This window comes from Sparus aurata, chromosome 24 (genome assembly GCF_900880675.1).
Source record: "Sparus aurata chromosome 24, fSpaAur1.1, whole genome shotgun sequence".
Lineage (NCBI taxonomy): Eukaryota > Metazoa > Chordata > Actinopteri > Spariformes > Sparidae > Sparus > Sparus aurata.
In genome coordinates this window covers 3,396,193-3,421,252 of record NC_044210.1, presented here as the reverse complement: position 1 = coordinate 3,421,252, position 25,060 = coordinate 3,396,193, and the positions used below count along the sequence as shown (strand labels likewise).

Here is a 25,060-nt window from a genome sequence, read left to right as displayed (position 1 = left end):
AGTGCATCTCTGGACTCACACTGGCACGCTTGGGTTTCTTAGATGGTTCACTTCCTCCAGCGCCGATATTCTGTTTTGGTTTTACTACCCGGTTCTTGTTCCCCATAGTCCTGTAGATTTGCGTCTTTCCATGTGTGTATATGACATGTATATGCCAATAGAAGAACAACACAAATATGACGTGTAAACGGATGTATTTGTACTGTTAATGTGGTCAGTGAGAGCCCTAATCGCCAAAACAATGATTTAAGAAAGGCTAGAGAGAGCTGAGCTGCAGGATTGATGATCATTCTCTGTGGGTTTTGTCAGCGAGTGTCCCCTTGTTATGTCAATTTCAAATTAGCACCTTCTTAAAAATACAGATTATAATGTCCGGACCTGGTATCAACATCCATGCTGAGCGATCCCATCACACACAGAATCACATTTGAGTTCCCATCACGGAGACCACATTCAGAGGTGGTCTGGACCACGTGTAACCGCACTGCCATGGCCGCGTGGTCACATGTGTCCTGGACGACGCTGAAGGGCCGCACATTCACCTGATGTCGTCTGTGAAAGAAGAAAAAGTAGATGAAGAAGAAGACACATCATCAACACGTGGCTACAACTAATTCTAAATCATTGTGTCCCTCTTGTAAATTCAGCATTAAAGTGGAACTCTCGCAAAAATGCAACCTAGGCTTTTTTGTGTGTGAATGTATATGAGTCAACCCTTCGTGTTAAAGCATGATTACGACGAAAGAGGCACTTTTAAGATTTACCGTATTTTTCGTTTTTTCAGGTCAAATTCATTTTCAACGGGAGTGCTTGGGGCAAATTAGTGCTAGCATCAAAATCTCTATTTTTAAAACACTAAGAAGGCTCGACACAACATGACACTTTGCTCGTAGCATCACCAGGGTCTCTACACATCAACACGAGCATTGAGAACATTGTTTGTGTACACAGAGTTTACTAAAAAGAAGCTTTTTGGACAACTGTCTCTTTAAAGTGCCTCTTTTCGCCGTAATTATGCTTTTAGATAAAGGTTTGACTCATATGCATTCACAAAAAAAGCCTAGGTTGCATTTTGGCGAGAGTTTCACTTTAAATCAGAACATGAAGTTGTTTGTCTCCTTGTAAAAAATGTCAGTTTGTAACCAGCCTGTGTGCTTCTGTTACTAAAGCGCTAAAGTCTTACCTGCTGACATTTAGCAGCTGTTTGAACACACTGTTTACACTGATTTCACCATTTACACTCCATTTATGAAAGAAGAAACATTTTATTGATCTAAACATGTCACATTTTACAAATACACTAAACAGTAACAATATAGGCTGCTTCTTTGTCCCCGTGGAGAAGGTCCCCAGACCCTTTTTGACAAATGTCTCAGATTAGTGAGTTGTTGAGTTGGAGACACTTTATAAACTCTGTGAAACTCTGTCTCTGACTCATTCTGCATTATTTGGACCTTCTTGTAAATTCAGCAAAATTCTTTCTGTCTTTTTCTCAAAACATGGCGTCTGTTTGTCCCAGTGATGCTTTATTTCATACAGAGCAGGAAGTGACACCAGATCACAAGCGGACATTCAGACATAGGTCAGTGAAGGTCAGTGAACTGAGGGCTGATCAGATCACAACAGATGATAATGCCCGCTGGGGCGCCGAAAAGGGGGGGATAAGGGGAAGGATTCTAGGGGCCCATCATTGACAGGGGCCCAGAAAGGCCCCTAATAAAATTATAATACTGACAAAAATAATATGACACTAATTTGTTAGTTTATAATCATAAATATGCATCACTTAATGCACTGATAATAACACTAAGTTTATTTTGGAAACATTTCTCAAGGCCTCCCCCCCTTACGTAAAATGGTTCGGTCCTTCCATCGAATCAACTGAACTGCTGCGCGGTGCGGTGTATCAGTCAGTAAGGAGACCGAGAGAAGGCAAAATGCCCCGGAAGTCGGGTAGCCAAAAAAGGAAAGACAAAAAGATTAGGCAGGAGAGAGAAGCAAAGGGGCGTCAGTATGTCACCCAGTTTTTCCAAAAACAAGGTGGGTTTGGTTCATGTGGTGGAAAGTTCTGGAACACATTAGTCTGTTGTTTATCTTAACCTTGTGGTTTTTAAGCTAGCTCACTTTTCTCCCCATATTTGCTCATATTTTGGAAGAAAACTCTGGATTTTTAGATTTCACTGTTCACGTTTAGCAAGCTGCCCATATTTAATCAGTTGACCACCCCTCCTGTCAAAAATGATGCATGTTTGAACAGACACGTCAAGTGCAGCAGCAGCAGCTGTCTGTGAGCCCTGTGAGCCCCCTACCCCTGAACCAGCCCCAGTACCCCCACCTACCCCTGAACCAGCCCCAGTAGGCCTACCTACCCCTGAACCAGCCCCAGTAGGCCTACCTACACCTGAACCAGCCCCAGTACACCCACCTACACCTGAACCAGCCCCAGTACACCCACCTACCCCTGAACCAGCCCCAGGACCCCCACCTACCCCTGAACCAGCCCCAGTACACCCACCTACCCCTGAACCAGCCCCAGGACCCCCACCTACCCCTGAACCAGCCCCAGTACACCCACCTACCCCTGAACCAGCCCCCAGGACCCCCACCTACCCCTGAACCAGCCCCAGGACCCCCACCTACCCCTGAACCAGCCCCAGTACACCCACCTACCCCTGAACCAGCCCCAGGACCCCCACCTACCCCTGAACCAGCCCCAGTACCCCCCCCCCCCCCCTGAACCAGCCCCAGTAGGCCTACCCACAACTGAGGAAGGAGGTGAGCAGCTCTGTGTTGAATTAATCTATTATTATGGAAAAAAAGATAAATTGAAATTAATGAATAAAGATCATTCTGAAATAAAAACACATAGTCTGTATTTATTTCAGAATGATTTAAATGTTTTAAAAAGCATATAGCCTATAACTTTATTTTGTTTGTTGAAATTTAGCTATCACTGAAACTGAACTATAAACTCACTGAAATACTGTTTGGTCAGTAGTTTGGGACTCTCACCCCTTGCTTTGCAGTAGGAAAAGAGGAGAAATTTTCTGGTGCTTGCAGACTAAGTGACTGCTCTCAATCCAATCAGAGAAACGTTAACAATATTAAATTGCGAGGACCATAGAGCCTCATTTATGTTTTTCCACCCCAACTCTAATTCCACCACGTACAGTTTTAGAGATAAATTATTATTATTATTATTATTAATAGATTTTTTTTTTTTTTACAAAATATAAACGTATATAACAAACTTAATAAAAACAACAACAAAAACATAATGTAAGACAGCATACAGTTTTTACATTGAGTGCAGTGGCTGGTCTAAGTGTGTGTGTGGGGGGTGATGTGCATGTTTGAAAGAGAAATTATGTGGTATTGCTATAATAGTAATTTTGGAGATAAATTAGACCTAAAAGCAGGGCTACAAGAGGGAGACAGTGAGCAGTGGGGTACTGGTTGTGAAAATCACATTTTCTTTAGTTATTTTTGATCAAATAACTGACAGTAAAACAGAATGGTGGGAGGAAACCTGAATCTGGTGATGGTGATGCTATTTCAAATGGTGTTACAGGAAATTCTATATAATTCATGTATGTCATGCATTTGTATTTTTCAGGTGATTTAATTTAAGAGAATTTTATATTTTAACCATTAAAGTTGCAGACTTGCAGACAATGAATCTAAATTCCATTGTATTCTGAGTGTTCAGTGCTTCCCCTACTAAGTAACTGTCATGTTGTTCTTTTCACACATATAGGAAATTATAGTCAAAAATATAATTAAAATGCACAGTTTTATGTAAACAGCATAACAAATTTTCGCCGGCCTTGTGGCCGGCTATACAGGGGCCCAGTAATATTTCTTTTCATGGGGCCCAAAATCCCTGGCAGCGCCCCTGCCCGGTCTGAACAGATCCAGAGTCTGTGTCAGTGATCTCCCAGGTGTAAAATGCACATTGGCACAGACACCTCCGTCTGCTCTTTGTTTGTTGAGTTGCTGTAATGATGAACAGATGACTGCAGTGCACATGTTATACCTACATCCATCAGCAGCGACAGAAACACCGTCTGAAAAACAACATCAACACAAAGATTCATTGATGCTGTCGAACTGTCCACAGGGTGGCACCATTACACTTCATGTGCATATTGGTTAATGTATTACTGATATACAACAACCAGCGACCCATCAATAATGTGATGCTGCATTCATGTCCAAATACACACAAGTGTAGGCCTGCCAGTAGCTGCGTGAACCACAATCAAACAATATCCTCCCTTAATGACTAATCAGAGTTTTGAGAGTTAAATGACTGTCATCTGATGGAGTAGTTCAACAGTACCGATGTAAACAGACTTTTAATAGCATCTGAAATCATTGACTGATGTCAGGGATTGAGATCATCATGACGGTTTGTGGTTTGAGTGATGGAGTCATGGGGAGTTCCTTTCGTCTGTGCTCAGGCCACAGATGAAACCTTTAAATGCTCAAAACAGCAGGTGTTCAAATAACTCAGGAAATGTACTTTTTGTGGTTGCAACTCGTCTTGTTATTTCTTTCCTTGGCATTTTATCCACATACATCCTCACCGTTCTAAAGTACCTCTCCTGATTTCTGACAGATGTTTCACACAACTCTTAAAAGTAAGTGATGTCCATATATGTTCCATATGGGAAGCCAGTGCGTGATAATGACTTAAAGCGAAAACAGATGCCTTTTCAAATAGAGTTGGACAGTTGTCGCAAACAAAACAACGCTTCTAATAATCCCCTAGTTGGATCTGATCCAGAGTCAGTGTGTGATTACTGCCTCTGATAGAAAAACCTAAAACACTTGATGTACCTCTGCTTCATATGACAGGGTGCAGAGAGGTAGCTGTGTGTGGATCAGATGTTGTGATGGACTGACTTCCTGGCTGTGCGAGGACACAGATGACCCTCTTCTGTTAAATGGGCCTTTATAAATAGAGCAGTTATTTTTCCACTGCTCCGATCCAACTCGCCCGTACATCAGACCGAAGACACTGCGCAAGCCCTTCAGATAGCTCGGCTTCCAATCACGACCCCCCGTGTTAACCCGCGCAGCCAACCAGAGCGCTTCAGATGACCTCGGCATCATATCAGAAAGCTCTAAATAACTGTAGCCAATCAGATCTTTGACCTGGACTGTGTCAAAGTGAATGGCTCTCCTCTGTGATGAGCAGAGTGAACGTCCTTGACCCGGAGCGGGGTCCTCAGCGTGTTTCAGGACAAGGGCCCTCAGCTGATAGAGAGACAGAGCAGGGACCCCGACCACATACGTTGTTAATCTGGGTCTACACTGCTGTGTCGGGGGCCTGTATAAGCAGTAGTAGCATGGCTAATATCAGCCTCCCCTCTGCACCTTCTCCTGTGGTTTCTGAGGTGGAGAGCACTTCAGAGTCTCTGATTGATGAGCTACCAAATGATCCAGCGCGGCTCACAGGAATGTCCCAGCACTTTTTTATAGCCTTTGTGCGATGACACAATACGGTACAATGGAAAGAATGCCTGCTGTGCTCTAACGACGGCCTGTGATAAGGACGTTTAGTTATCCATTTAGTAACCTGTGCTGTTTCCAATGTCCTGGAATCCTCTCTGGGATCACTGACCGCTGACACTCACGTTTAGTCAGCATACAGTCTCTGTAGCTTAGCCGTTTCAGAGAGCATGTAATCAGACATATTAATGGTTCAGAATAGAGAACTCACACAGGGCTTACCATCAGAGAAAGTAACTGAAATCTTCCGGCTCACAATAAAGACAATACGCTGGAGATGAACAATATTCCATGACAGGAAGACAATGACCACGGACACAAAAGACGTCTTACCATTATCATATCAAAGTGTTTAATGACTGAAGATTAAAATCAGATGATGAAGCATAATGCAGCCCCATTCATAGGGCTGTGTTCATACATGAGATATATCCACCGTGTAAAAAGGTTTCATAGTACCATCAGATTTTACAAACCGATTAATTTTAGCTGGGTCAGAATAAAGGTGTGGGAAATGGCAGATTGTGAAGAAACAACAGCGTTGATGTCAAACACACACTGATCTCTACTGAATTCAGACACCGATGGCGGTTGCTGCCATGCCAAATGCAGGCCAGCACACCAGGAGCAGTTCTGGGGTTCAGTGTCTTGCCCGAGGACACTTTGACGCGCAGACCAGGGGAATCAAACCAGCAGCCACTAACTGAGCCACAGCCTCCGTCTGCTTCTCCACTGCTGAGCACGTGCGGCTCACCCCGGTGCGCTCCCTGACCACTCGTGCAATCTGAAGCGTCCTGCAGCGATGAACGAACGAGGAGCATCATTTGGACCCATTTCACAGCTGTAGATAAAAAAACACTGAATGTGAACTGTGTACTATTTATGTATCCGGCTGTTACACCAATAATAATATACTTCAAACCTGACACAGGAAAATGGCACATTATAATGTAGCAAACACATTTTAATACCTAAACAGACACATGCAGCTTTTGAAGCTCTGATCTAACAGCTGATAGGCCCCGGTCGCTTTGGGCTTCTATTTTTGGAGGAATGACAAGTGTGTTCAAAAATCCAGCGCACTGGATGTGTTTTATTTTTAGAGCGAGTGTCTGGAGGCATTCCCACTTTGAGTGATAGTTGGCGGGTATCTGTGGGGAATGCCGCCTGGATTTTGAGCGATTATGGTGGAGATGTGACAGGGCACGACGGCGGTCAGGTGCTGCAGATTGGAGGTGTTATTTCTGGAGGCCCGGCTGCATCTGTTTCATGTGGTTTTGATGAAGAAGCCTGATGCACATGCCACGGCTGGGTGCTCTGGATTAGTGTTACGACAGTAGCCTGCTGTGGTTCCTTTCAGCTATTGTGGGACATCAGCGGACTGGGTTACAAAGTGATTTGAGTAATTTAGTCTCGGCATCAGTTGTGTTGGGTTTGAAGTGGGCAGAGGATGCCAGCTATTGTGACTTGGATTTGTGGTGCTTCATATTCAGTAGGTTGGGTGCGTTTGATTTATTTTAGCTGCACAGATGAGGCGTGCTGGCTTTGTGGATTATTTCAGGAGATGTGACAGGTGGATGCCTCAGATGAGGTGTGCTGGGTGTGTTGGATGTGTGTTATTTTATATTGCGAGCTCTGGACACTGGAGCAGTCTTCAGTTACCAGGCAGACTTCCTCTGGTTTTCTGTGGAACTATAGATCCCTGAGGAGGAAAGTCTTTTTTTCGCTTTCTGAGCAGAGCAGAGACGTAGCTGGGAGGGATTCACTGTCTGCCTCCAAGACAGGACACTCCCACACAGAGATTAAAAGCCTGCAACTCCCCTCCAGTTAGTTAGAGCTGAAGAATCCTCTTGGATGAGAGGTGATACATCTTCAAGACACTGAAACATGTCCAGTTGCATACGATACAGCACTTAGATTCACCATGAGCTGGATGACTGAGAACCTTCATCAACATACGACTCCAGTCTTTCACCCACACAGCAGCTTACAGCTACAGCTAACTGAATTCTCTGCGCGTCCCACTTGCTGACATTAACAATCTAAATAAGTCATTAAAGTGAGCTGATGACATTAAAGTGAATGTGATCTGTGTTTCAACTGCAGTGCTCTTGTAATCACATTAGGTTCAGCGCATTAGCGTGCATACTGATGCAGCCCTCTCTGTGGGTGAAACACCGGGGACGCTTGCTGCTCACTGATGAATTAATGATCTATTCTAACAGAGCTCAGAGCTCGGCCTTGTCTGGCATTCGTGTGTGGTGCAATGGACTGGTCAGCTGACTACTGGTACAGCACCAATTTATCTGTAAAGTTGAACAGCCTGTCCTAACACTGCATCGAGGAACCTTTAACCATCTGAATTTCCAAATGAGATTTTTCTAAATGCAACCTTTGTAAGATTCTATTCCCTACGCTACAACGTGATTAGGTTTGCTTTCAGGGGAGAACCGTTGTGTCTCGGCTCGGTGCTGCTCTTCAAACGCTCCCATCAGATAAACCCTGCTCTTACACAGAGGCCTCTGGGGAAAGGCCTGTTTGTAGGCTTCTCCACATAGCTGGCTATATCTGGAGAACAGAGGGAGAGAGGGCAGGAGAGAATGCGTGAGAAGCTGCCAACAGCAGCAGTAAGCTTCCAGAGTAAACACAGCTGATGGGGTAAACCCTCCCTCCGTCCCTTCTCACCCCCGAACTGCCCTTCCTCTCTCTCTCTCTCTCTCTCGCTCTCTCTCATCCTCCTTCTATCTCTCTGCCTCAACCTCTTACGAGCTACAAGTTATATAGATCATCAAGACGATAACATCAACAAAGTGACACGGTTTATGAGAGCGTAATGAAGGTCGGTGTTATTAGCAACTTAAAGCCATACGTAATGTTGAGAGGTCCAGCTCTGCGCTGGGCGGACAGAGAGGAGGCTGACAGAGGACAGGGCCTCTGCAGCAAACACTTCCTCAACACTTCCTGCAGTAAAGTAACGGCTGACATGAGGACCAAACATCCCTGCTTCATATACACCCAACTGTTGGCCTTTAATACATCCACAACGCAGCTCTGTCTCTGACATGAACAGCAGTTTCCTCACAAAGGATCTAATCGCATATCTTTTGACAGCTTGACAACCGTGTCATTTCTCAAAGTTCAACTGTCAAAAACCCTTGGTTTACTTTAGACTCGACGAAGAAGAGGCCATCATCGCTTTTTTACCATCTGCACAACATCATATCATATTGCACCAATCCTAGCTTCACTGCATTGGCTCCCAATTCACCGTCCGATCTTATTATACCATATATACCAACTCATGCATGACACTCTTAAACTTCAGGGCTCCTGATGGTTCCCAGGGTTAAGAAGGAGTCAGCTGGCTGCAGGGCTTTTTCCTATCGGGCCCCCTTCCTCAGGATAACCTCCCAGCTGACATCAGACAATCTGGCTCTGTTGACACCTTTAAATCTCAACTCAAAACTCACCTCTTTGAATAAGCCATTAATAATCCTTGACTTTGATTGCTAGCGCCTTCAGTGGGTCGCTCTCGGTCTTCATGTTCATGTACATTTGACAAGTGAGTCTGATTCTGAGTCGTTGTTCACTCACTTACTTGCTTACTTTGTGGGCGCTTGCAGGAAATAAGAACACATGCCATCTTCATCGTGTAGGTCGGAAGTTCAACCCAGTCACCAGAACACATACTGCCTACTGCTGCCTAGATGCAGCAGCGGTGCAAGTGAGAATTCCTGTTAGCTTATTTTGTATTTCTGTTGTTTATCTCACAACTGTCGTAGTGAAAGATTCAATAATTTACCCAGTGGGAGCGGTGAGTCATCTGGCATCTGATAAGCCTTCAGACTCAGACTCAGACTCAATAATATTTAACTGTCTAATAAAAGGCAGCCTCCACAAACACTTGCACCTTTTTTTAGTTTTTAGTCTAAATCATCCGCTAATATCGGAATATCTTCCCCTGAGTTTGTCCGAGTTTCCACAACACCTGAACATGGCGGCGCTTTGGAATGTTACTCAACTGCAAATCACCAGAGCATCATCTTTGATCATCATCCATTGGAGTAGTATGTTTAGTGTCTGCTGCCAGTCTAACGTGTCAATACTCTTCATTTTACTGCATTCACAAACGCAGTGTGAAAGACAAACCAGTGGCTGCTCGGAGGCAAACTGTTTGGACTGATCAGAGACCAGGCTGAGAATGTCATGCTTGTTTGAGGGTGGAGTTAGAGCAGTGTCATTTATATCTAAATATCATCCTGTGGGAAAATGGAGGAAAGCTCATGGAGAATCCAAACTACAGAGGGTTCATCCTCTGGGGAGCAGGCGTGTCTTCATTAAACTCTAAGTGATCATTGGATTAAAACTTGAAACGTGGCCTACGAGTGCAGCTGAAGGAAAAGTCAGCTGGTCCCCGATGTTGTTCAGAACAACTCTGGTTTCTGAAGATTCATCACACGTTTCAGGCAGAGTCAGAAATGTCACGCGTCTGTTCACTGCACAAGTTTTAGTTTTTCATGTCATGTGTTGTGTTACTGGTCAGGAGAGGATGAATCTTTCTCCTCTGACTGGCAGCAGAGCCGTCGTCTGTTTTCTCTGGCCTGCCCTGCTGCTCTCTATCAGTCGAGTTGTTTCTCTGGCTCCGCATCTTCCTCTCTTTCTCGTCTTAGGTCAGAGCAGTCTGCCATTTCACCATGTAAGGCTGCAGAGCTGAACCGCTCCGAAGAGACAAAAAGAAAAAAGAAAAAAGAAAAAGAGAACACTTTTTTCTAGTGGAACATTTTTTCAGCTGGGAATAAAAGCAGCAGTGTTTGTGAGGATGGAGAACACGATGATGCTACAACTGGATCACTGAGACACTTACACTTCATCAGATATACATACAGTATATATTCCTCACCACATGAGGAAGTCTTGACAGAACAGGTCATTATATTGTGTAGCAGTTGACAGTCAGAGTATAAATCTGACAAGAATCATTTTTGTTTAGTTGTAAGTCAACCCTACAAAAAGGAGCCATATGTTTCAGTGCATGGCCCTTTACTTCAGCAGAAATCAGCAGAAGTGACTTGCCCATATGTGCTAGATTTACCTCATGCAGACTAAGCTCCGCCCTCAGGCCTATTTGCCACAGCTGACTTGGCTGAAACAGACTGATAACACTCAGCTTTGACAGTTTCACAAAAATTTACCCCAAAAATATCCAGGCAAGATTAAATATTTCAGTCCAACTCCATTTTTTCAGTTCTGTTGTGCTCCTAGAGGTGCACTGAGAGGCTGGACAGAGTTCCCCCTCACCAGAACTGCTGAAACAAACACACACACACCTGCATAGGGTGACCAGATCCCAATAAGGGACTCGCTCATTTATATTCAAAGGCTGGTGTTTTGGATTAAAGAGTGTCTCTTTAAAAACTTTAAGATTGAAAACTTGGATTGGATTAAGCTTCACTGTCACTGCCATAACGTGGAGCCAAAATCCACTGTAATGTATCAGAACTCTCTTGTTTGACTGTTGAATGGAGGAGAAATCTTGTGGTCCTGTCTTGCTGCTTATATTAAAAATGATTCTGGTTGCTTGTGACAAATAAACCAGCAGTCAGGCTGACATTAGTTATATGTGTGAACACTAATAGCTTGTAAGCCTTAGCTGGCTGGGGAGCTTCCAGGCGGTTCGGCTCGTTTAAACTAACTAGGCTCGCTTCAGCTCCACCCACGCTCCAACTCTTTGGCAGGTAATGATTAGCCAGGAGTTAGGCAGAGTCAGGTACAGCTAAGGTGGTGACGGCCAGCACCACCCACCCAGAGCTCTAGGTTATGTTTTAGGACCCAAATGCAGACACATACGCAGGAGGCAGGAAATGGGGGGAAACCAAAAGCGAGCTTTATTAACAAAAGCCGAATTAATACACAAACCAAGGAATCCTAGAAACACAAGCAAACCAGACAAAATACAAAGAAGCAACTGAAAAGGCTCAAAAAAACATAGTGAGAAGTAAGAAACCAAAACATACCCAGTGGGAGACATGAGGAACGACAGACCAGGACGGGTGACCAGGAGAAGACAGACTGACGGAGTAACGGGGAACATCGTGGAGGACATCACAAAACAAAGTGACAAAGACCAGAGGGAGGACAAAGACTATATACACACACACTAATGACAAGACGAGGAACAGGTGAGGAGAGTGAGGAGGGAAGAGGACAGAGAGGACCTCCTATGAGGGCTTTGTCCCTCTCTACACAGCATCACCTGACATGATAGAGTCCGCTGCCTATCATGACACATAAACATGCGTCTTGATAAGCTGCTTTCACAGTTTATCTATATGGTTGTTTTTCTAAAGAGGACGGGCTGAATTAAGACGGTCCTCAAGAGAGTAAAATGATCTCAAGAGGGATGACTCTTGAAGCGCTAGGGTTCATCCGTGTTTATGTGTTGTAAATTACTTTGAACTTAACAATTATTTATGAGGCAGCAACATGACGCGCCGTCATCTCGCTTTAATACGTGTTTGTGTCCTACTTGGGCAGCAGCTGTCCAGGTGGATCGATGCTTCATCTTCAGAGAAAACACACAGTTGTCGTGAATGAGAGCGAAAGAAAACACCTGCTCGTCCGTGTGCTCAGCCTGTTAGAGATGGGTATCCACGGTCAGGCAGTCAGCATCACGAACAACGAGCTGACTGCCCAGTACGTGACTGACAGCCTGTTTACTTGCACGCTCTCCTTATAAGGCAGATGCAATGCTTTCTGGGACACGGCAGGGGGGTTATTTATACTTTTTCCGGAGATTTTTTTTTAACATCTTGTCGCTTTTGATTTCTCCCAAGTGGAGGATGCTGTCCAGGACTTCACACACATCCAAACACACACACACAGACTTTGCCAAAGATCCAAATTTAGTTGTTAGGCCGCAGAATATGTTTTGAAACTCTGTTAGCGCTGAAATAACAACATCATTTGGGAAATGATTTTGTCATTGCTGCTTCGACAGTATCAGGATCCCAGGGGATCAGGTCCCAGGCTCTACACATGGTGTGTTCATGGCCAAACTGTATATTTAGAGGTGCCATCAGCTGTTGAGAAGCACCACATGGTGCCAAGTGTGTATCAGGCTGTCCGGATGATGAAGACAATAGTGATCCGGCCATCATGTTTGATCGGAGGCCAGACTGCAGCTAGGTCTGCCATGAAGCGTCATGGATGGATGTGTCCAACCACAGTGACCCATCCATTATCTACATTAACGTGTGCTTACAGGTCATGGGAAGTTCTATTGCATATCTTAAAAAAAAGTAGTATGACGCCTTCTGTGGTTCCAGAGAAAGCTGCATGTAATCTGATGCTCAGGGGCCTAGCTGAATTGTGGATAATGTAGGCACCAAGTTCTAAAAACGGAGGAAAGCTGTGTGTCCATAATGAGACCAACAGTGCTATGGGAGTGCAATGCTACACCAGTAGACCGTTTTTATAGTCTATACAGAATCACACAACATGCACACATCTCCTTCTATGATGCAGGGAGTCGAATCCCTCCAAAAATCTATTTCAGCAAAAAAAAAAGAAAAAAGTAAATTCCTGCAGCCACTTTTCACCTCTGCATCGATCGATTTATTAAAAAAAAGGTACACGAAAGACCTTTTGGAGGATCGAACACTCACAGAGACATATTTCACCAGATCAAATCTATAAACCCTGACACCAAGGAGGACACTTTTCTAAATTAGGTACCATGTATAGTAAGAAGTGGCTCCAGTCCATAGTATACAAATGGCCCAGGTGATGCAGCGATCCAGTCCGCTCTGTCAGCAGTGTGAGGTCAGAGGATGTTTCATCGGAGCCAGCTCTGGTGTTTAAAGATCTGGTTGTCATGTTGACGAATGCGTTCCCACAAGGACACTCATCTATCTCATTCAGACTCATTAATGCATCCTGAACATCCCGAATGCAAACAGTTTAAAGTATGTACGCAGACCTCTGATCAGTCAGGACCTGCGTTATCAAGCTGACCCCATTCAGCTCTGACATGTAGGACTGAAAAACCTAAACTGACCCTGAACAGAGCTGCTGAATATAGTTCAGCAGACCTGCTCTGACCTCCGTATCCTCACCCTCCTACGATCTGTTCTGGGATGTCCTGCTTCTCTCTTCTCTCTCTCTCTCTCTCTCTCTTCCCCCCACCGCAACCATCTCCCCCCCCTCTCTGTCTGCCTGTCTCTTTCCCTCCCCCTGTCTCTCTCTCTCCCTCCTCCATCTCTCCCTCCCTCCATTTCTCTCCCTCCCCCTCTCTCTCTCCCTGTCTCTCTCTCTGTCTCTGCCCCCTCTCCCTCTATCTCTCTCTCCTTCTCTCCTTTTCCCTCTCTCCCCCATCTGTCTCCCCCTCACTCTCTTTTTCTCCCACCTCTGTCTCACCTCTCTCTCTCTCTCTCTCTCTCCCTCTCTCTGTCTCTCCCTCTCTCTGTCACCCTCTCTCTGCCCCCATCTGTCTCTCTCTCTGTCTCCTTCCTGTCTCACCCTCTCTCTGTCTCTCGCTCTCCCTCTTCTGTTTCTCCCTCCCTCTATCTCTCTCTCTGTCTCTCTCTCTCTGTCTCTCCCTCCTCTCTCTCTCTCCCTCCCTCGCTCCCTCTCTCTGCCCCCCCCCTCTCTCTCACATTGTGTTTACAGCCCTGCAGAGCGCTGCATATCTGACATTTCTCTCTCAAACTCCAAGCAGCCCTGTTCTCATCTGAAAGGTAAGAGCCAGCATCCTCACAGGCAGCGCTTCCACGCTTCTACTTTCATTCCAGATGACAGTGATAGCAGACGATGCATGTGAGACATTAACGCTCATTAGACTTGAAAAGTTAAGTGCATTACGTGTTATTACTTCCTGACAGTTTCTTATGGCGCTCCAAAAAGCTTCCTGAAGTTGAAGTGAGCGGTCGAGTGTGATGAGCGCTCGGACTCGCTGCAGGAGTTACACAGTGACGATGAGACATCACTGATCTAACGCCGAGGTTAACGTAACCTCTGGTTTATGTTCAGATGCAGAGGGTTGCAGAGCGCTGTATGAACCAGTGCTTCTGATAATAAAGTCATTGTTCCCAGGCAGTAAACTCAGAGGGGAAGAGGGGGGGGGGCGAATGGAAACTGGACTGAAGCTCCCCGAGGGATAAACACCCGTCTCCTCGTCTCCATCCAAAGCACATGATTTTACTTTAGAGCGCTCAGCAGCCAAATCAGATCAAACAGAGACTTGATTAAGGTTACAGTAGCTGAACCAGGCTGTCTGATATGACAGCGTGCGTCATGGATAAAACTGATCAAACTGGCTCTACCGGAGGCTGAACATTGTTTTATTAGAAGTATTACTCTGGTTTAAAAGTTGGAGTGCTGGGCTCCTGCGAGGACTTCTCCATACGGTTCACTTTTACACTTTTCTTTAAACAGAGATGACCTCTTTTGATCTTTTATACATTTCTTTTTTCATTCCTTGATTTCTGAGAGTAGAGATCCATGACAGTACCGAGGACATTCACCAGCAGACCAAATACAAAGAAAAACTTGATTTCGTATTCTTGCTCTTATTACACGTTCAAAAGGAAATTTCCACTATGACCTCTCTTATGGACCAAGTTACGCATTAAAATGGCAAAAGAACAAAGCAAGTGGACGGTGACACTTGTTGTCAGCAAGATGTTTTAACTATCTGATGACCTTTAATCCTTTTCTAATTCACCAGTGTCGGCGTCTTTAAATGAATGTGTCGGTATCGTTGTCAACAGTGGCACAAAGGAATTCATAATGATCCTCCGCGCCTTGATCTCCTGTCACACAGAAAGTATGCAGACCTGGAAGATGAACATCTCTTCTGGGAAATTGGCAGATTATGACAGGGCATCTAAATTTAGACCAATTACATTCTAAACAGAAACGACCAGTCTTAAATAACCTCTAGTATTAGAACAAGGGGGATGTTTTAAAAATTAGAAATCCTTCTATTTAATATTTATCTCTGTCATACAGTTTCCGTAGATCTGCAGATATTTTTTAAAAACATTTGAAGACATATTTAGACAAATAATTGGCCTAAAACAGACTTAAAGTTTTTTAATTGAATGTAAATTGTTAAAAGTTACACTCTATATATTATATTATATTATATTATATTATATTAGAATAACCATTTTGAAATATATTACTCTGCATAATACTTAAATGATAGGCACGGTAAGAACACATGATATTTATGATTAAGGTTCTCAGTCATTAAGGTCATGGTAATTCTAAGCGCCAAATCATGGTTCAGTTTCAAGTGTGCATGTATTCATTTGAAAGTAAGTAAGTAGGTTCTTTCATTTATTCACATTGACTCAATTCGATGGAAATTGTATTTTAGGCAAAAAAAGAACTGAAGCGTTGAGTCCTGGTGCCCCACAGCTTCTATCGGCAGGTGGGTGTCAGCGACCACGGCCTAGTTACAAATAATAGGTCATCATCAACAAACTCATGCATCCGTCTAACCTACATTCAACCTCGAACAGCTGTCACACTCTGCTGTCCTGCTGTCAGTCATTTCATAAGATGATGGGCCACAAGCTGCCAAAGTCACCAAACTCTGTTTACAAAAATATATTTGATTTGTGGTGTGTGTGTGTGTGTGTGTGTGTGTGTACGTGTCAGTTCTTGTATAAATGTAGCCTCATTTGCTGCTCACACACACAGATCTTAAGATGAACGCAGTTTTTTGTGATGGAATAATTTTAGAGTTTACTTTAAGAATCTCTGAGTTCTTTCATACTGAATTGGACATGCACTCTGTCAGTCTCAGAGGAGGTATTTAACTCTGGGCAGCAACAGCTGCCAACAGATGATTGCATTTGTAAGTCAGTGCTTTCAACAGAACAAAAGTTATCAGTACTCTAAGGGCTGTTTCCCCTCCGACCCACCGGTGGGACCTCCAGCTCCCCCTGAAACAAACAAACAATTTTATTTACATGCACTTATTTCATTTCAACTCAGACTCAGAGTCCTGGCTTGATTTGTTGTTTAATATTCATAATCATTCCTCTAATAATCTCTCCCCTGTGGTTGCCTGTGGTTTCCAACCTGTTTGCCTCATAAGCTTTCATAAGCACCTATAGGCATAAGCACCTATAGAGTCCTCAAGAACTAAACCTGTGTAGTAATTCACAAGAGTATATGTCTCAGAATATGATTTTACTACTACCTATGAATCATCCTTCAGATTAGGGTCCTAACTCTTGACCCTGAAGGTCCCATATTATGCTCTTTTTCACGTTCATATTACTTGTTTCGGATGTTCTTACCCTCTGTCTGAATGCTCTGTTTTAGCCCCTATCTCCTTAAGCTTCCCTCCTGAAAAGCCCAGTCTGCTACGATTGGTCAGCTCTCACACGCCTGAGCAGGCACCACCCGCTGTGTTTCCCGATCAGCTCTGCTGCTGCTGTGATGGGGGCGTGGCTGTATAGTTGTGACATCACAACCTAACAGAAGTCCTGACAGGTCATTAAAAGGCACAATTTGAGAGTACAGGCTGTGTGTTTCTCTGTGGATTGACATGGATATATACTTTCAGCAACCAAGACCTGCTTCATACTTTAAGACAGCTCAACTCACTTTCTACAATATGGGACCTTTAAGATTTGAGTTTGGTGAGGATGTCACCTCAGAGAGCACAATGGTTACATAACCTCAGCTTTTCGAACTTGAGTGACTTTTATTTTGGTAACAGTTAACGCGTCATTAAATAAATTAGACTAAGGGCTGCAAGTCTCAGCTGGCCCAGCACTTCCAGCTGTTGTGTCTTGTCCATTTGCATGCTTTTCTGTAAATGGCACTGATCACTGCATACCTCTCACAGACAGACAGCTGAGTCCTGTGAGAGACATACAGACGGACAGGAGGGGTAAGGGATGACAATAAAAGATGTTGACCCTTATTGTTAAAGCAGAGGTTAAATTTGTCAGTAGATATATGAGCCGCACATGTCACCAAACAGAGTGTAGCCTGGCTATCTATACTGTCAACATTTCTTTTTTTTTCTTTACTTATTTCTCTTTTGTGGAAATGAGGATAATGTGCATAGGAGTCACAGAATAAGAAGGACAGCCCGTCCTCCGGTCTGAAATGATTGCAACTCAGCACTCAGCACGTTGTGGCTGATGTGTACAGGAGAGTGGAGGATAACGTGGAGCACCAGTCACTCATATGCTGTCAGTCACACAGTGTTAACTCAACTGTCAAGACCCACATACAAGATGATGCAAGTTCACAAGATGGTACTTTGTCAAAAGGTCAAAGTACTGGCAGGACGTTGCAAAGGTGCATTGCTCCCCTAAATGGGAAAAGTCAATGACACAGGAGCTGCATTTATGATCAGTGGTGTTGTTCACAGCATGTATGGAATCATGCTCTGGCCACCTGACAAATTTAAATATATCAATTCTCTTTGTAGCTCTGATTTGGTCTAAACTGATTCCTGAGGAAGATACTTGACTCCTTAGCTGTGAGATGCTCCGCTATGTTCACTGACTAGTTGCAGAAATAGTCTGTTGGCTGTTTGGTGCGAGGCAGGATGTATTGTGAAATGAAATAAGCTGGAGTTATGAACTTGACAGGATGGAGGAAACTCTCACGATTCTTAGACAGCTCTGATGGAGCTCAGGATTCATCAGGAATACGGCTGCTTTACGCCAAACCTGCTGTGTGTGTGTGTGTGTGTGTGTGTGTGTGCATGACCTTTGAGATGTGTGAAGGAAAGAGTACATTCATTAACTTTAAATCCTGACTGCAGGGGTTAGAAATATAACCCTGCAAGCTTCCACACTTCAGTCAGGTCAGAGGTTGGAGGTCTCAGCAGACTGATGCTCTTACGGAGTTATCACATCAAGCACAGGAAAGTGTGTGCGTTTGTGTGTGTGTGTGTTGAGCTGTTAACATGCCAGGTGATAATGGGTGACACAGAGGAAGATAAAGATTGGAAGAAACAAAAGTGAAATGATAAAAATAGATGTGTTGACATGTCCGTGGAAGGCATCACATGTTATCTGTCCTGGTCCCACACTGGAGCAAAGTAACAGAAAGTACCAAAGAAACACAGAGTGAATGGATAAAAGTGCACTTTTAATATAACAAGTTGAGTTAAAGAATAAATAGCAATCAAAAATGGACACTTCCCTTTAGCACCACCCTTAAGGACAAACACACAGGGCATGCAATGCTCAGATTAGCGCTCTAGAATGAGACGGCTCCAGGAATCCAAATATGTTGATCTCCTCTTTTGTATTACACGATGTCATAAACAATACACTGAACAGAGGCGAGGAGCAGGACTTTTAATCTTGTTAAAAATAGCAGAGCTTGGCAGAACTGATGTAAGATGTTCAGTGTTGGTGGGCGCCACTAATGCAGGAGCACGGTCACCTTGTCACAGATCAGATGACTGAAGGGATTTAACAGAGTGTTGAAGGCCCACAGCTGCACTCTGAACATCATTTATTCACTCTGCTCACATGCTTCTTCATCACCTACTCGCTACTTTCATTCATTTGACATGCGGGACGATGTGTGAAATTATTAAATTGTGAAAATGTAAAAAAAAAAAAACAAATGACATAACTTCCTCTTACACATTAGAAGTTGTATAAGCAATAAAAGGAAGAGTTGCTAAATTCAATAAACTGGGATTTCCGGTCGCTACAGCTTTAATTAGTCCAGTATTTGCAGGACCTCATGTTGGTGAGTTAACTATAACTTTGATTGCTGTTGACTTAATCCTGGATATGTAATTGTTGCACATACCTCCAAGTGACTGTACACAAACATTTCTCAGTACATTTTCTGTAAAACATTTGAACCGATTAAACACAAATCTAAACTAGGGCTGCAAACTCTAATTTGAAATGTTTTACATTCTGCATGCTGTCCCATACAGTATTCACATGTAATCCCAAAAATTTTGATATGTAATCCCATAGGTTCTACATGTAATCCCATAGGTTCTACATGTAATCCCATAGGTTTCACATGTAATCTCATAGGTTTCACATGTAATCTCATAGGTTTCATATGTAATCTCATAGGTTTCATATGTAATCTCATAGGTTTTCCATTCAATCACAGAGGTTTCACAAATTATCCCATAAATTTCACATGGGAATTTACACGGGTTGACTCACACTCTTTGACACAAAGGGTGAGTTATGAATATATTGGTTGCGTGAAAGGATGACAATGCAGTGACTGTTGTACATGTGGTAACGTGTAGAAAAAATGGGAAAGTCATGTGGTCCTTCTGTACGGGCAGAGGTGGTGTATTGTTGTTGGCTAAACTGAGCATTCCCACCACAAAAAACCTGATGAATTTTTACATTGCATTTTTTGGAAATTTCTGAAAATGCAAAACAAAGTTTATGACACTTACAGGTTTTATTCATCAAGATTATCTTCACAGATGAACACCACTTTGTGATTTTTGAAGTGTTAATTAACCTGTGACAGTAAAAAGCTAATGTCAGGCTATAAACAGATGACATTACGGTCACATGACTTAGACGTCACCACCACTATGCGTCTTATTACATAATTACTAAACAGGTTTTCTATAAACTGATTAATGTACACATTGTGCAGTCAGAGTTAGAACAGTTTGTAACTAAAGTGGGCCTGTAAAGACGGACTAGTGAGTAGACGAGTCTCCGTGTTCGCTGTGATGACGTTTAATGTCCCCGACAACCTCTGTAGTCTCATTTAGAGACTTGTCGTTTTTAAGACACATAAACACTCTATAATTTAAATGTGGGGTTTTTAGTAATTGTAGGGAAAACACTACTTCGATGGGGGCACCCGGCAGAGCAAAGTTGGTTCGACCCGGCAAAATAGTCTTTCTTTCATCACACAGTTTCTTAAACAGCTGCTCGCTGTAACGTCTTTGTTAATGACGATGGTGAGGATGGTCTGGATGACGATGATGACGGTCTTGCTTTGAGTGGTGATTCTTGGCCTCTGACTGATCTGACGGATTTAATTTGTTTGCTAAAATAACTGAAAGATGCTTCGTTGGCCGATGGAGTCCCCCTTGAAGTTAACGCTTAGAGAATTTCAAATTGAAGTTCACTTTTCTTAAGTCAGGTCACTTAACTTGGTAATACAAATTCAAACAGAACTTCTCCCCTGAAGAAACCTAATGAAAGTTGAAAAGACTTAAAAGATTGGATCGATACGGTGAAGAATACAAAGCTACAAGAAATAACGCACGGACAACTCTCTTTGGAGTGATGTCTTGTGAAGTAAAGAGAAGAATGATTTCACAGAGAGAGATGGCCTTCTGTCTGATAGGGCGTACCTCGGATGCAGGGCTGCCAGTGTTCGCACTTTAGAGAAGATGACAAGTCTAAAACTCTCAGCAACTAACTGAGACATTTTAACGTTCAAATCGTCTGTCTTAAACACAAATCACATGAATCATTAAATCATTAACATTAAAAAATGATAGTACTTGGTTAAACATTTAACACACTTGAGTATACAGCAGAAATAACTACTTGCACATTTTCTTTTTAGTTCTAGCCTAATAGTGTTGTAGCAGGGAATGTACTTCAAACATTGACTTGTGACAGGCATAAATGAGTTAGAGGAAGACTTCACATTGGCTACAACTCTTACCAGGGCTCACCACTGGAGAGCGCTGTGGATCCACAGAATACCTGAATGAATGAATACATACATATTTCATTTTTGTCACAGAGAAATGAGATTAAGATCAATTTTTCTGAACTTTACTTCCGGATTTATAATATGTTATTTTCCAGGAGATTACATTCTGGCCTAACAGTTATTCTACTTTTGTTAAAATCTGGAATAGAAAATGAAGACTCTACCTGAAGAATGTATGGGTGTTATTAAGCAGGCGAGGATGAGTGAATTAGAGGAGGAGGATGAACAGGGTGGGTGTGTGTGTCAACCAGACAGGAGAGTTGTTCAAGTAGAGTAAAATGATCGCAGTTTTTAGTCTCATTTACAGATACAGAGGATGTTCTATTGCAACATATCATTTTAGTGAGAAAGTTCTTCAGTCTCTGGTGTTTTGCATCTGGGAATTCAACTGTGATCGATTGAACCGGAACAAATAAGAGTTAAACAGCTCTATATTCCAACAGTTATCACTGTTACAGTGTGTTAGGTCAGTAACCCATGTCTCTCCTCCTGCCCATTCACTTAAAGAGAAAAGAGATTCTCCGGTATTCCGGCCCAATTTATCCAATCAGGACGGAGAACACGTTAAAGAGACGGTCCTGTCTCCCTGATAAACACATCTGATCCTCCTGTTTGCTGCTATCTGTTGATTACTGCTGCAGGTTCATGTCGTGACACGGAGAAGATGGAGGCGATTTCCAAAACAAGACAGGAAGTTAGCTAAAATGACAACAATGCTCACAGCAGCTTTACCCATGTCACATCATATAACTGCCCCTTTAAGCTACTGTGTCCACTGGTTGGTAAAAGCCTCAGAGGTTCACTTCAATTGGTGAAATGTAGGAATGTACCGTACATAATTAGATAATATCCTTCATCAAGATGTCTTCTTCACTGTCATGTGATGTCATGTGGCTGTCACTCCTCCTGCAGTTTGGCTTAACACATCATCAGGCTCAGCTGGCGCCTTTCAGCAGCTCCCTTATCATCACACCCAGAGGAGGCTGCTCAAGTGTCTTCAGCTAGAGTTCAGAGGGTAAACCAAACAGTGAACAGTGCCTTTAACAACCTGTTCTTCCTTCTGTCTGTCTGTCTGTCTTTGGTTTTCCCTTTCCCTCTCTCTCCAGCTTAGAGAAGAGAAGAGACAAGACGCGAACTGAAGCGAAGTGACCAGGACTGAACCGCGTCAGGCCTGAAACACCTGACCTGAGCTCATCTCCAGACATCAGCAGCACATTGATTCCCTGCCTTCACTGATCAGCTCCCCTCCCTCAGTGCAAACAGGCCCAGCAGCCTGACTGAACTCTCTCTCCTCCCGTGATCCAGCTCGTCAAGATCTAACCAGCCCGCCGTCTCCATGGAGCGCGTTCAGCACATGACCAAGTCGGCCATCCGCCGAGCGTCTCAGATCGAGGTGAACCCACAGGCCAAGAGGAACCTGCAGGAGCTCTTCGTCAACTTCACCCTCATCCTCATCTGTCTGCTCCTCATCTACATCATCGTCCTGCTGAGCAGCTGAGAGCAGCGCAGAGAGCTCGGCAAGGCTGTCCTGTGGACCAGGCTTTGGCTGAGATATGGGCCTTACTCAGACGTACAGATCAGATTTCTAATAAAGTAATAATATCATGCCCATATGTCAGCCTAACCCTGTTTGACAGCAGCCGTGAGGAAGGGTCATGGAGGTCAAATGAGTCCAAACAATGAAGGTTCCCTGCCTCTCTTTCTCAAGGGAATGAAGAGTGACCCACGTGACTTTAACAGTCTCGACTCCACTGATATCCTGTATGTCATGTATTTCTACCTGCCTGCTGCTCAGACTAATGTCCTGCTTACAGCACATTGTTCCTTCTCCTGAGCCCTGTCACTTCCTGCAGATAAACAAGTTTCCTTTTTTTGCCAGATGCATTTTATCTTCCTACTTCGCCCACCACTGCCAGACCAGTTACCAGAGCCTAAAAATCCAAACATGGCAGACGGAAACTTTGACAGAAGGACAGCAAACAGCATGTCTGAGTGTGATAAGGCTTTCCACCTATATAGAAGAAAGTGCGAAGTGCCTTTCATCCATCCAATTGATGACCACAGTTAGAAAACAGCTAACCCCCCAGTCCTACATCGGTCCTATATATATATATACATATATACATACATATATATATATATATATATATATATATATATATATATATATATATATATATACATATATATATATATATATATATATATATATATATACATATATATATATATATATACATATGTGTGTGTGTATTTATACATACATTTGCATCTAGAAAACACAAAATACAGTAGGTGTTTGGTTTTTGGCAGGTGGCTCAGCATTAACTTTTCAGTTTTGGCCTTTTAAGGAAAAGAGCACTGATTCTCTAAAACTGATTGCCATAACATGAACCTACAGGATTGTTACTGTGCATTATCAATAAATATTTTTCTTTCATTAATAACGCAGCTATTAAAAAAAAAGACACAACTATATGGAATGATCGATCAAGACTATTATATATATATGATAGAAGAATTCAGATCAAGAAGTAGTTCATCTTCATGTGTAGTGGTGAGATAGCACCCTCTCTCTGCCCTGCACTCAAAAATTAAATTATATATCATCTGTGAAATGGAATATGAATAAGCTTTAGGTGCTGCCCCTCTGTGTAGACAATCTGTGTAGCAGGTCTGACATTACACTCCAACAGTCGAACTAATTCTTATTTAACAAGTATTCAGCTGCAGGTGTCTCTGATGAGCAACAGGAATGCTTCAGCTGTGTCTCACTTCACTCGGTATGGACTCTTTTTTTTCCATGGCCTGACATATACACTACATGCTGCTCATCAGATGTGAAGTAAAACCAATTTTTGCATGGTGTGATTTCACTTTTATGATGTTTTCTTTAAATTTCTGTTGATTTATTAAATCTTCCGTTGACAAATGATGACTGTTTTGGTTACTGACGGCACAGTTTCTCTGACTGTGGCAATGACTTCTTAGAAAATAAACTGTAAGTCGGATTGCTGAACCTGAAGTTCATTACAAGAGCCTAATATATAATCATAAACTTCAATCATTGCTCTAGAAAGGAACATTTCAACGGCTTTACCAGCCACATTCACGTTTGTGTCTTCACTATGTTTGCAATAAGTGAAAATGTAATAATATATATGACATTTAAATTTGGGGTTATTATATATTACGGGGGAAAAAAGAGTACTTTTGTTCTTCATGTATGTTTGGAAGATTGTACCACCTGACTGTTAGTCCTGGCTATGGAACACCAAAGAAAATGCATGTCAATACAATTAAAGTGGTTTCTCCTGATGCAGGTGTGGACAGTACCTTTTACATGTTGCACATCCTAATTTGACAGTTTTTGAAAACAAGGACTTGATGTAAACAGTCGCTGAAGCCTTCCTCACAAGGTTGTAATACCAGTTTGAATGTTAAAGTGTTGGAAAAATCATTTTCAGGGATACATTTCATTCTCTTTGAAACTCTGAAACAATAAATTATAACAATTATAATGGATCCCATACATTCTCATGACTGAATGGACCGATTGTCACGACTGGCTGAACAGCATGATTGCAGCAGTGTGAAAGTGACATACAAACTGTTGTAAGCTCATAATTTGGTTCGATTTAGGAAAACACGCCGATTTGCGTTAAAATCACAACTTAAATCTGAATCTTCTGTTACAAACCTGTTACTGAAGTCACCTCTGAACCATCCCCTCCAACCTCCTCCATCATTCTGTGCATTTTCCACTCTTTTCATAATTGGTAAATGGTGTTGGCATATATAGCTATCAGGGCTTTACAGGTAT

The 25,060-nt window shown here is 42.9% G+C and overlaps 1 protein-coding gene and 1 long non-coding RNA gene across 2 annotated transcripts; one reads left to right on the top strand and one right to left on the bottom strand.

The window, feature by feature from the left end:
- Positions 1 to 5,846: 5,846 nt before the first annotated feature.
- Positions 5,847 to 11,864, bottom strand: LOC115576557 (uncharacterized). The gene is made up of 2 exons (XR_003982883.1): positions 11,532 to 11,864; positions 5,847 to 6,358 (listed from the first exon to the last, which is right to left on the bottom strand). It is a non-coding gene; the product is annotated as an uncharacterized LOC115576557 (long non-coding RNA).
- A 2,236-nt stretch (positions 11,865 to 14,100) lies between these two features.
- Positions 14,101 to 23,359, top strand: pln2 (phospholamban 2). The gene is made up of 2 exons (XM_030409499.1): positions 14,101 to 14,252; positions 22,344 to 23,359. Exon 2 carries the CDS (start codon positions 22,574 to 22,576, stop codon positions 22,733 to 22,735), a length of 162 nt encoding a protein of 53 aa, XP_030265359.1. The 5' UTR covers positions 14,101 to 14,252; positions 22,344 to 22,573; the 3' UTR covers positions 22,736 to 23,359.
- Positions 23,360 to 25,060: the final 1,701 nt, after the last annotated feature.